At 36.3% G+C, this 13,585-nt stretch overlaps 1 protein-coding gene across 1 annotated transcript in view; it reads right to left on the bottom strand.

Annotated features, from left to right (window-relative positions):
* The window catches only part of CADM2 (cell adhesion molecule 2), a 236,397-nt gene that overhangs the window by 94,589 nt on the left and 128,223 nt on the right, over nt 1-13,585 (bottom strand). The window contains exon 7 of the mRNA XM_062006724.1: nt 6,995-7,085. Coding sequence (XP_061862708.1) covers nt 6,995-7,085 — 91 coding nt within the window. The remainder of the gene's footprint in view (nt 1-6,994; nt 7,086-13,585) is intronic.

The raw sequence follows: 13,585 nt of genomic DNA, 5'->3' as shown, positions 1-13,585 counted from the left end.
ATTTCTATCAGCCTTTCCAAAATGTTTGTCTTATTTTGACACTCAAAAAGAAGTGATCCCTCTTTTTTAACTGGTATTAGAAAAGACAGAACTTTCTGTGGTGATATCATACACACAGATTACAATAACTTTATAGTGCAAGATTGATTACTTGATGTGCCCTCTCTACTAAAAGTGATCAATTTTTCCAATACTTTATTTCACTATACTTTGCATTCCTGAGTACATATAATATTAGTGTTTATTACTGATTGTGCTTTTTTCTGTAACTTTTGCTTGACCTTAAGAACAACAGTATTCAAATGAAGAAGACATATGTGAGTGTTCTACTGAAATAAAAATCTTTCCTACTTATTTCAAACAAGGCTAAGTACACACTTTACATTAGTCAACCAACTATATTATGATTCCCTTGAGTTGCATGGAATGGAATGACATTTCTCTAAAGCACACAGGAGACAGCCATTCTTTGTTTCCTATGCCCTAATTATTCCACTATATTTTGATGTTCTTTGTGCTGAAATGACACTGACTTAAAAAACCCCATATTTCTTGCACGCTCTGGTGAGAGTACTAGTTAAGAAAATTAAAACATTGAACCTTCCTTTCATTATGGGTCAGTTTTTGAGCTCACTTTTGGGTCAGTTTTGAGTCGCTAGACTATATTGTTAAGACAGGACAATGTGTAGAAGTTACAACTTGAAATAAGAAGATATTGGCTTTTAAAATATATTGTAAGCAAATTATCGTTTTGTTATTGGTTTTGTTTTTATTTACAGCCGTCCTTTTTTTATTTTAAAATGTTCAAAATAATGTCAGACAATAGGACTTCAGAAAAGTCCAGACACTGCATACGAACTAAGAAAAAAGATGTCTATGATCTTCCTTCTTTGGAAAATAAACAAAGCCTAGGTAAAACTATATTATACTAAAAACTAACTAAATTTAAAAGAGCCACTGACACCTTAGAGACATATTAGGCAAGTTCATTTAGTAAAACTGTCCAGGGATCCAAACAAAAATATTGGAAAAGACAAAGTAACTCTAGGGATTTAAAAGAGAAGAGATTAGCTTCAATTTGGTTTGAAACTGTACAGTAGTATCTCCAAAAGAAGAACGCTATTGACTAGTGATGTCAGCTATTGAGTGTGTTGACCTAAGTTATGAAGAAAAATGGCTAGATACTTTTTTGCCTACAATTCTAATAAACCAAACCTGGATGTCAATATCATTAAAATTATCAATAGGGTGAACAAACCAGCACCCAAGTCTTGCATAAGAAGAGATCAAGATGACATAAACACACCTACTAGCATTTTCCCAAAAGAATACTTAAATTTCATCTACCAACTGGGCATTGAGCAAATAAGCAATAATCCTCACAAATGCTATCTCAAGTTCCCTTAAAATGCAACAGATAATACAGTATGTTTTTATACTAGTTCTCTTTATAAGATTTGCTTAAAAAATAATCTCTTTGGTTAATTGATGATTTTTTTTGTTTTCTACCAACGAAAAATTCATTGTAAAACATATGCATATATGCATATCTTTATGCTACAGTATTCCAAACACAAGCCTTCCACTGCTGTTCATAACTGGTAACCCAAGTGCTACGCAAACTGCATCAGAACATTATCAAATCCAGAGTTCTATAACCAAAACTTGATTGTTTTAGAGAATATTCAAACTTTGATGATAGATACTAGAGGCAATAAATTTAGCCAGGGTTGTATATGGAACAAGAAACCTGTCTTTTGGAAGGCAATTTATGAGGAAGCCTTCTCCCCTCATCATCTTATCAGTCTCATTCTGACTCAACACTATGGTCAATATGCCATCCCATGATTGATGTCATGACACATGTGCCAGCAGAGCTCTTAAAGGCAAACCTATGGACTGATGGCTCTTGTCTCTCAGGCAGCCAGCTTCTCCTTGGAGCTGCACAAGCCACAACAGATAGTCTAGAGGGAACTGTGGCACGGTCTACAGTGATTTGTGACATTTTATGAATAGCCAGCTTCTGCCAAACCTGGCCTACTCTTTTTATTGGTATCATCACACTTCTACAGCAGCAATGTTTACTTGGAAGAAGAGCTGCTGCCTCCAAAGTAATTCCCCTATTAGCAGTAAGCAGAAGATGATGACTAGAGTCAAGGCTATCCTTATCCTCACAGTGATGAGCCCAGAGATAAAACAACATAGCTACAGAACTTATGCATCTTGTCTTACACCCTCTTATGTTGCCTCACTGCATAATTCAAAATGGCTCACCCACATTCCCACCTTCCTCTTCACACCTTCTCCTCCTCCACCTACCAACTTCTTTCATTTATCCCACTCTCAGAACTTCTGTTTCAACATTGGTATCTCTGCATCAAGACCACAAATGTGAGGTGACACAAACCTATTCATAGCAACTAGCACCCTCACAATCTGGGAAAATTCCAGCCCATCTCACACATTATGACAAGCTATGCTACTGTTCCTCACCTTTCTGCTCCTTCTCTGGAGGATGCTGTTTCAGCAGGAGATGCAGAGGGCAATTTACTTCCCAGAGGTGCTGGTCTGAGCAATGCTTCCCTCCCATTCCTTGCTATGACAGTAAGATAGATAGGGCTTTTCCTTAAGACTATGTTGTAAAACACAGTATCTGGCTATCTGTGATGCACATGGTGCAGAGACAGAATCCTTGCAGGCTGGGGCTTGGTGTAAGATGGGGTCAGTATGTTCTAGCTTTAGCCTCATTCTGCTCTTATCTTTGGGATAGAATTACCCTGCAGCAGCTATCAGTATCATGAACGTCACCACAGCCAAAAACTGGCTTCATTCTTTCTCCATTTTCATCTTGAATGCCATTTTGAAGCCTGTTAAAATTGTGCTGGGAGAAATGTACCTGTAAGTAAGTGTTCATTCACTAGTATGATTCACTGCTGCCTACAGGAAACAAGAGATTCTGTTCTAAATGTGACATAAAGTTGATAGTGTATAGAAATTAACCCATGATGTGTAAATGGCTAGGAAGGACTATGGTTGGCTCTAAGCTCTCCATGAAGCCCATGGATGATCACTTATCTTGTGACACTGACAAATTTGGGCTCTATGGACCTCTCCAATTTCTCTCTCTCTCCAAGCCAGAAGGTAATCATAATGTAGGCTGGGACCATGGCATTACTGTTTCTCATGCTAAGTAACTGCAAACTGCTCCCAGGAGGATGCCTATTTATTACTGGCTCTGCGCCGTGAAAGACTGACCTAATGAAGCAATACAGAGCAGCTGATATTGGCTGTTCTTCTGGCATGGACAATTAGAGGTGCATTTATTGGCAAAATATTTGTGCCCCAAAGACTATCACATACAGGTGCTCTGCCTTGATAATTCTGTGGTGTAGTTTTTGTTTGGCTGCCCTTTCAAAACCACATGTAAGGTTCACATTTGAATCCATTAAGGATGCAACTCAAGTTTTATTTAATAAAATAAAATAAATCAGTAAACATCTCAATTGAAGCTCCATTTCAATGATTCTCTTTAACTCGTGTTTCCTAATGGTAACATATAAAGTGTATATTACACATACCAAATAGAAAATATTGTGTATGTCAGATTTTTTTAACAGTGTAACATTTTCAGCATGTCAAAAAAAAGTTAGTCTATTTTCAATGAAGATTATGCAAATGTGGTTATAAGCTGTAGACAGAGTAAGATGCATCTGAACAAAACCAAATGTAGGTACAAAATTTGATATCAATGTCTATATTTAGACATCAATATTGGGTATTCCAAACGCTAGAGGTATATATCTGACTGAATCAACTGTCTAAATTCCATGCAGTTCATGGAGAGAAAGGAAAAGAGGTATGAACCAGTCTGTCTCTTTCTTCTGTAATTGTCTAATGTAAATCAGACTAGTCATGTCAAAACAGTGCCTAAATCTCACCACAGAATGCAAAGGAAAGCACAAATGAGAAGCTCAGGTGTAAGTATACACTGTGCAGATGTTTAAAGGCAGTTGAAATTATTCCCATACACTCAGAAACTGAAAAGCATCATGTCTCCCTGTTGTAATACTCAGAGACGGGTGAAATTACCTATTTATCTGTCCCAAAAACTGAAAAGATGAAAAGGAAGAAATCATTGTATAACCTACAGACTTTCTTGTTATTTAAAGACTCCAAATGTGAAGGGCTAAACTTCCTTCTCCACCCTCACAATAGGCAATTAAAATGCAAAAAAAACACCAAAAAACTGCCTTACTTCAAATCTTTATCCTTACAGTGAATATTAGAGGAATAGTGAAAAATCAAGCACCTGGAGCTAGGATGCATAAAGTCTATATGCCAAACAGAGCACTTAGTATGTAGCTGTCACCAGTTGTGTCACAAAAAAAACCCTGAGACAAGGAAAATCCTAAATATCACCTAGCTGACAGAGCGCTTGGGGCAATCAAGGCTGACCTCTTTCCTAAAATTAAGCACTTGCACATTGTGTTATGAATTTGAAAATAATGGGGAAGTGGAATCTGCACCTCCTGATACCTTGGGGAATTTTCAAAGCCTACTAGGTAAATGGATAATTCTTCTCCTTAAGTATATTTCTGTAATGATTTTGCCTGGGACAGCTTTCGGTCGCAGGAGGCTACAGGAGTGGCTTCCTTAAACAAAGAGCTGGTAGAACCTTCCCTTATATCTGATAGAGCCAGTGTCAGTTGGCTCTAAGATGGACCTGCTGCTGACCAAGGCCTGCCCAATTAGTGCCTGAGGTAACACCTCTGTGATTAATGTATTGGAGAAGGGGAAGAAGTTGCTGGGCAGTTGCTAAACTGCAGCAGCAACAGAATGAGATGTGAGAACATCTGTGCAGACACCAAGAGGTGGAGGAGGAGGGGGAGTAAGTGCCCAGGCACTAAAAGAGAGACTCCTCTGTGACCTGTGGTGAAGACCATGGTGAGGCAGGCCCTGAACCTGCGGCCCATGAAGTTCCACAGGGAAACAGAGATCTGTTTGTAGCCCATGGAGGACTCCATGCTGGAGTGGGTGGATGCCCAAAGGAAGCTGGGACTCCGTGGGAAGCCCACCTGGAGAAAGTTCCTGGCAGGACCTGGGAACCTGTAGAGAGAGGAGCCCACACTAGACCAGGTTTGCTGGCAGGTTCTGTGACCCCATGGGGGACCCACATTGAAGCAGTCTGTTCCTGAAGACCTCTTTTCCCCATGGATGACCCATGTTGGGGCTGCACCCTGTGGAAAGGACCCACGTTGGAGAGCTTCATGGAGGACTATCTCCCATGGGAAGGACCTCACACTATAGCAGTGGGACATGTGAGGAGGCCTCCCCCTGAGAAGAAGCAACAGCAAAGTAACCCCCATCCCCCATCCCCTACACTACTGGGGGGACGGTAGGAGAGTCCTGGGAAGAAGGAGGGGTGAGGAGAGATATTTTAAGATTCAGTTTTTATTTCTCATTTCCCAGCTCTGTTCTGATTGTTCATTGAAAATTAAACCGTTTTTCCCCAAGTTGAGTCTGTTTTGTCCATGATGGTAATTGCTGAGTGATCGTCCTGTCCTTAACTCAAGAACCTTTTGTTATGCTTCTCCCTCCCCTGTCCTGTTTAGGAAGGGGAGTGATAGAATGACTTAGTGGACATCTGCCACCCAGCCAGGGCTAAATCATCACAATTCAAAAGCAATAGATGGTTTGCAACTGGTTACCTACAGACGTATCTATCTCAGAAACACATATTGCTTCAGAAGTACATAAGCACACAGAAGACCAATTCCATCGAGCACCACAGAAGACTAATGGGATGGACCCCCAGTGTTCTGGTTTCAGTAGGATAGCAGCATGATCTAGATGCAGAGTTGGTCATCCCAGTCAAGATTTGAATAGAGAAGTTGCTTTAACATGATACAAACATATAATATACAAAAGTACTTAGGGAGTTTCTATGGTGCTAGCCTTAACTCAGAAGAAATTTTCAAAATAAAAGTTTTGGACATTAATGCCTGACTTTACCTCAATCTGACTTCAGATTCTTACTATAAATAATTCCATAAAGTGACTGAAGTTACATCAGGGGAAAACTAATTCCCAAGTGATGTGATTTTAGACATGTAATTCATACCTTTATCTAGTACCAAAATATTATTGCACTATTGCATCATTTTCAACACCATTCTAAAGCTATGTATCACAACTCCATATAGCAGTACATATTAATTTTTTGAGCAGAAGGCAATAGAATCATAGAATGGTAGGGGTTGGAAAGGACCTTTAGAGATCATCTAGTCCAAACCCCCTGCAGAAGCAGGTTCAGGTCAATATTTAAGAAATTTGATTGATATTAATTTAATATTAAGCAATTGGATTATCTATGCATCTTTACGGTTAAATGTATAACAGATCATCTGAAAAGATACTGATTTAAAGAGTGAAGTCCAAATAGTAGATTCTATGCAAGAATCTCTGCAGATCTACCATTAAAATATATTGATGTTAATTTCCAGGGGAACCAATCTATATTCTTAAAGTAGGCTACAAATTTTCAAATTATGGCAGAAACAAGACAGTCAAATTGCACATATCATTGAACTTCAAATTCCCCTGTAAATGACAGCCAAAGCATCCAGAAAGCTCAATGTATTTTCTCTGAGGCTAGTGGAAGTAGGAAGATTTTCACGAGACATTTTCTTTTCTATCATCAGTTCAATGGTGTAAATAGTGACTGATTAAGGCTGCACTCCTTTCACGTTGATATACCTGACTGAAAAAAACTAAGTCTCACAGCTGTAATTCTTCTTGAAAAGTAAAATAGATGACAAAGTAGAAGACAATCCTCTATAGGCACTTATGATGGCAAGCTTCAAGGGGTTCTCTATACCAGAGATTACTTTATACCCCAGGATGAGACAAAACCAGCAGATTTCTGCAGCTGAAGATTGCAATCACAGCAGAATAAGAAAAATAACAAAAACATATTACTTGTTAAATCACTTACACTGGTTTTCCTTTGGATTCACAAGTCAAAATTATAGACTGTCCTTCTTCAGGCCATGAATTGGAAGAAATGATTTTAACTAAAGGTGTATCTAGGAAGAAAAGAAAATAGACATCTTGTTGATATATACAAAAAAGATTTATTCTCTAAGAGTACATTCTTCTCTATTTACAAAAGATTATAGCAAAGATTTAATTTATACTTGGAGATGCTTTTATATGGAGTCTTGTGCAATTTTCATTGCCTTCAGGAAGGCAATAAAAATGACCAATGGAAATAAAGCAGAAACTTTTTATATCCCAAGGAAACATAGCTAGAAAGCACATGTATACTCAGAGGAAATAACTTTTTTATTTCTGTATTCAATGCAAATACTTCATATGACTATTCCGAAGTCTGATATCTAACAACAAAATAAAAAATATTGAGGATGAATAACAAGTACTCTGTGCCATTGTTTCTTTGTCTATTTATAGGTTGATATGATGGAATGCTGCTATTAGAGAAATGAATGCAATAATATACATTTGAATAAGAACCCTTTTATTGTTGCAGAAGCTTGAAACTCATAATAAGAAAGCTACAATGGGCTTTCAGATGAAATACCTTGTTACAGGCATTTTACAGGATATTATTTGTGAAACGCAATAGTGCTGGTCCTGAAACAGAACAATTTTTAAAAACAAAAATTACAAAGAGAATGTTTTAAATATCTGCAAAAAGAACTATATAAAAAGTCTGTAATCTCTCCTAAGAATTTTTAAATATTTTTCCTGTACAATGGCATTACTTTATGGTTTTAATTTTAAAAACATACATAATATATCTAACGTGAATTCATGCAGAAGAAAACATTTGCAGTAGGTCTTTAACTTTTTAAAAATTTTGCCAGCTAGCTTGCAAGGCTATATTTTCATAATCAAAAAATTTTACAAAAGTTAGAGGAGCACCTCTTCTAAGGAAAAAGAAGACCACAAAGAAAGATTTTTATAAAAATCTTTGTTTTCCTTGATAAAAGAAAAAAAAAAAATCATAGTCATACTGAGGAAAATTTTCAATAGGGAAATATAAATTCTTGTTTCCTCCAGTTTCCTAACATAAAACACATGTTCATCTATGGCACAAGAAATACTTTCATTTGCAAATCTAGGTATCTAAATTTTGTCTCACTCAATTTACAATTCCTGTTTTCATTAGCAGTGGGGAAGCAGTGACACCACAGCTATCCTATTATCAAGCAAATGTGAAAGAACATGACAGTATGACCCTACAAAATCCAATGGAAAAAAATTATATGCTGTAACAATATAATTTCTTATTGAGATGCTAATAGTCCTGGTGTACAGTAAATGGCACATGAAGAATTTAAAATGTTGGAGGCATTTTTCTAACTTTTGATTTTTACTTTTGAGATATATCATAATCTGTTGCATGGCACAAGATAAGAAAAGGGGAAAGCTTAGTGTAGACTTGTGATCACTGAAAACATTGTCAATATCATTTAGCTTTCAGTACAGCTACACTAACCTTACACTAGCAGTAAATCTGTTTCACAAGTTCGTAGTTTTAAGGACTCTGCAAACCATTATGCAGGTGACTAATCCTTTGGAGGTCATGCTGGCATTTGCTTCATTTTTAGTACATGCTTAAGGCACTGACCTCAAGTGCTTTAATAAATCAGAGCATCAAGTACTTCTGTGATTTCCGTGGTGCTATTGAAGATGAATAAATTACTCTCTTGACTATACCTTCAACCAGAGGATCAAATTAGTATCAGATAGGAATACATGAAAATTTTAACTGAGGGAGGGAAACAACTAATACAATGAGATCAAGAGGTTTCCAGAGAAATATGAAAAAGAGCTAAACTTTGATGGAAGCAATTATGATAGCCACAAGTGAAGAAAGAAGTTAAAGGCCTATCTAGCTAGCATTACTGGTTTAAATATTTAAGAAATGATCAGCATTTTATGCATTACTATAAATGACCCATATAAAATAGAAGAGAGGACTTCAGACAATGAAACTTTCATTTGTATAAATCAATACAATGCTGTTTCCCCCATCTTGAAGTTTCCATTCCTACTTCATCTAATGCCTCAATCAGCTCTCTGTTCTCCAAGCACTTCTAAATAGAGCTTAATAACACAAAGAAAGGTCTTATATTTATGTTTTGCTGCCTAATGCAGAATAAAATAGTGTAGGAAATATATTCCCTTGTGGTTTTCCGTAATTGACTTGTACAGTAACTACTTTTTTTCTTTAAAATAGGAAAACATTGGGATTAATTCAATATATAGTTTTTAGAGAAGCTTATAATTGTCAATTTTTGTATTTTATTAACAGCCCCTTTTCAAAAACTAGTTGATATTCTATGTTGCGACCTTCATTCTCTGTGTTATTGTTTCCACTTTATTTTCATGATGTGCTTGATTACTCTCCAGAATTAAAGTGTACACATATAAGAGGAAAACTTTTAAGACAAATTTTCCCCCAGCTTTCTCCTTCATATCATTATTTAAATTGAGAAGAAATCTTTAGAATAATTGCATCAAAACTAAACATGTTATTTTAACAAACATAAAACCCTGCTGACTGATGTTTATCCAGAACACAAAATGCTGTTACAAAACAGCACAAAACCTCCTGCTAGGACTGCTCATTTTAGAAGAACTGACAAGTATAAATGTACTCTATCAATACTGTGAGATTTAACCTGTCACACTCAGAAGTATTAATCATAACAACTGGAACATCACCTAATCTTCAGCAAACACCATCACCAGTAGAAAACAAAGTCTAAAGAAAAACATATCAAGAACAGTAATACGGTAAGAGAGGTTGATTTATTTTCAGATATGCTCATCGGTGTGTTGTAAGTAATACAGATATGTAAAAAAAAATCTTGTACAACCTAAAGAAACAGATAGAGTAAGATCAAGAGTTTTATTGTGGGTCAGACAGTCTGTTTCTTCACCCCTAAATCAGTGGAAGTATACCAATTTACGTTAGACTTACACAGTAATTTCATGGTAATATAATCTAGTAGATCAGTATTTCAAACAGATTTGTTATGAACAAGGGACTCGTGAAAAAAATCCCAGCTTTATGATGTCTACAAATATGTACTTATCCTGAGCTCTAAGGACATTATGGGGGAGACAAATATTCCAAAAAGAATAAGCATTGGGAAAATCCAACTTTAAAACAAACCACGGTGGTTTATGTGAGTGTACACACAAGCCTTCACAGTGTTACACCAAGCCTTCACAGTAAAACACACTCGTTTCAATACACAGTGACTTATTTATTTACCCGTATTTTCAACAGTGGGAGAGCTGTTTGGCCCTCCAGTCTTTGGCTTGAGTAATGAGGTACTTATGAGCTGCAATTGATTGCTAGCACCAATCTGAACTGAGACTCAAACATGTCTTAGATACCTAGCAGGACATCTTCTACCCCTCACGTGCCAAGAATCTGCCTTTTTGCTGGAAATAACAGCTTAACAGCAGTTACAGATAAAAACTATGGCATGGTTTATCCTTTCATGTTTCAGCAGAACAAAGATAAAAATTCTGCTAAGTGATTCTATTTCATCTGTCTTTCTAGGATTTGGGTACCTCTCATTGCAGACGACCAGGGAAACCATTTCAAAGCTCTGTGAAGACTTTGGTTTTTTTTGATCAGGCATTATTGTCTTTATTCAGCAACACAGAAGTTGGTGAATGCATGTGCAAAATTGACTTCAGTTTATTGTACTCTTAGCAATAACTAATAACAATGTTAATAACTTGTGGAACTACTCGGCTAACTGATTTAATCTCTTTGAAGCTTTGTCAAAATAAAAGTGGTTCTTATCCATCACCAGATCTTCACTGCTATAAGGTTTGTTTTGGTTTGGTTTAGTTTTTTGGTTTTTTTTTTTTTCATAATGCACTTGCTGTTTTTACATTACTTGAAGTAAAAAAGATTTCATTATATATTACATTATCATATCACCGAGCACGTGCAGGATTACATTTCTTCATATACTTTTATCCATATGAATTTCTTCATTTAAAGAAATCACAGAGAAGCCACCAGAAGATAATTTATGTTAAATTACATGTGTAATATCTTGACAGTGCAAAAGTGGAACTTGAATTCATACAAGTAAAAAAATTTGCTTAAGATCAGAAAGCAGATCAGATAATGAATGTCCACTTGTTTCTCTCATGAAGTCTGTAACTCCTTCTCCTCAAAGTAAAATAGTTTAAGACAAGACGTAGGTTCTACAAATTTTCAATTACAATCTCCTGTAGTATTAGTCACTCACAGCTTTGCATGCTATACAGTGATTTTGCAAAATGTTTCTTTGTACCTGGTTATCACGTTATTGTTGTGATAAATGCAATTCAATAATAGATACAAGCTATTTCTTGTTTAACTAACAGTAGGTAAAGTACTATTAGTCTCAACTTATAGTTTTTGTGAGGTTGATTCACATAATTCTAAGGAAATGGGTGACAGCGTGAAGAAGAAATGGCATTTCTATATGCTTCCCATGTTGTCTCTTCAGGCTTTTTTTTTCTGGTCTATACAATATTAAAAGACCTGGCACAGAAAAAATGTCCCATTTGGTGACGGTAACATATAAGGTTTAATATATATAAGGTGTACTGTGAAAGAATAATCTCTTGAATTATTTTAGTTTATGAGTCATTGGAGTTCAAAAAGAAAAATCCCTTGGTGAGGTTCTTTCCTCTGTGCATAGCACACATCAGTGTGATCTGTGCTGTCTAAATCTTTGTTTCTTCAAACAAAGGTGTCTGTGCTTTTATTTCTTTTTCATAGTGACCCATTTAGTCTTTCAAGTTCAAACAAGCACCAAAGGGCTAGACTTATAGCAGAACTATAGTAGAAAGAAAGGAAAGCACAGTTGTTCAATTATGTTTGTCTGCTGTGAGAAAAAATGTATGCCTCCATACAACAGAATATTACAACAGACATTATTAAAAGTGCAAAACATACCTCCCCCCTCCAATCTGATTAGTTACTTCCCATGCAACCAAATTCTCAGGTGCCAATTTCAAAATCAGAGCAGACACAATCCTGTCTCTAATTCTAAATAACTGAAAACAGCTCATTAACATTATTTGACCCTAGGCCTCCGCTGGAATACTTTGATTCTGATGCATGTTTTCTTTGAAGGTGATTCTCTCTCTGTAGTTTATGTTATGAACACTCTCCATCTGCAGTAAGAAGTTGAGTTTGCTGTAATGAAGTCTGTGATCCTATTTGGACTTACTGTTTGAGTGCAAATTATGTTAACAGTAATAAGAAAGACATCAATACAGGGAGGGACAAATGCATTGCTTTCTGGATTTGTCTGAGGAAGTGAGCACCCATAATATATCAGGATGTGCTACAAGTGTTATTCAAATCCTTCCTTCTAAAAACACTGATACAGCCTTCTTATTTAATCTTTTAGGATGAGGACTAGATGCTTTTAATTACTGTTTGTGAATAGAAGATTTCTTTTATACACAACAATTTAAAAAGCCTTAAAAATACTACTAGTAAAATGAGCTTTGTTTGACAATGTAACTCTGTATTGGATCTAATAATATGAAATGGGCCCTTGGATCTATTCAGTAAGAGAGCTATGCTTGTGTAGTAGAGCAATTCTTCCCACTGTGAATGGTGAGTTTCCCATGAATACTAGGTTTTACCTTCATGGACTTTAAGCAACAGAAGGAAAATACTAACTCCTCACCAGTCTGGAAAACACTTACTCGATCTCCATGCACTCCACAAAACAAAGTACATAGGCCCTATCTATGGTATAACATCCATGTCATGGCTGCCATGATCATTTGGCAAAGGCACTGGAACGAGGTCACTCTCCTTCTCTAGAGGAAGTTTTATTGAGATTTCTAGGAGTATCAGGAGAATTCTCATCTGCTCTGCAAGCAGGATATGCCTTGTTGCAATATATGACATTCTGCCTTGGTTGGCTGGTGAGACTCACAACACTCTTGCCAGAACCTGCTGCATGAACTCTAACAAGACTCTCAAAAGCAATGGATTATAATATTACTATCCTCATATGAATAGATAGGTTTTCTCTCACTGAGACATATTGTTTTCAAATGGTCTACATATCCAGCAACTGTCACTACCCAGGAAAACTCACAGATTTTGCTTTGTCAACAAAAGAGACAGAAATGTATTAGCCTCTTCTCTCACTTTCCTGCTGTTGCCTATTGACTGTTCCCAGACCACTCTAAGTTCTAATATAATTATTTGTGTGCAGCAGCATCACCTGCCTGGATCTATAATACTCAGGTTTACTCAGCCATTTTTAATAAATTTATTTACCTATTTGTTTCCTCTTCATACCAGAACCCAAATTAGTATGACTGATTCAGTACAACACACTTCTTCTTATGGGTTTAGCTAAATTATGAGCAACCAACAGCATGTCTTTACTTCATAGTTTTATTTTATGACCACAAACCTTCTGAATATTTAAAAGCTTCCATAAATTTCTCCGATATTTTATTGTGGCAGTGAACAACAACAGTTCTGGTGCTATCATTTTAAAAAATG

Source organism: Colius striatus, chromosome 1 (assembly GCF_028858725.1).
Source record: "Colius striatus isolate bColStr4 chromosome 1, bColStr4.1.hap1, whole genome shotgun sequence".
NCBI classification, from domain to species: domain Eukaryota; kingdom Metazoa; phylum Chordata; class Aves; order Coliiformes; family Coliidae; genus Colius; species Colius striatus.
Note: the sequence above shows the minus strand (reverse complement) of the source record. Positions and strands in the feature narration are given on the sequence as shown.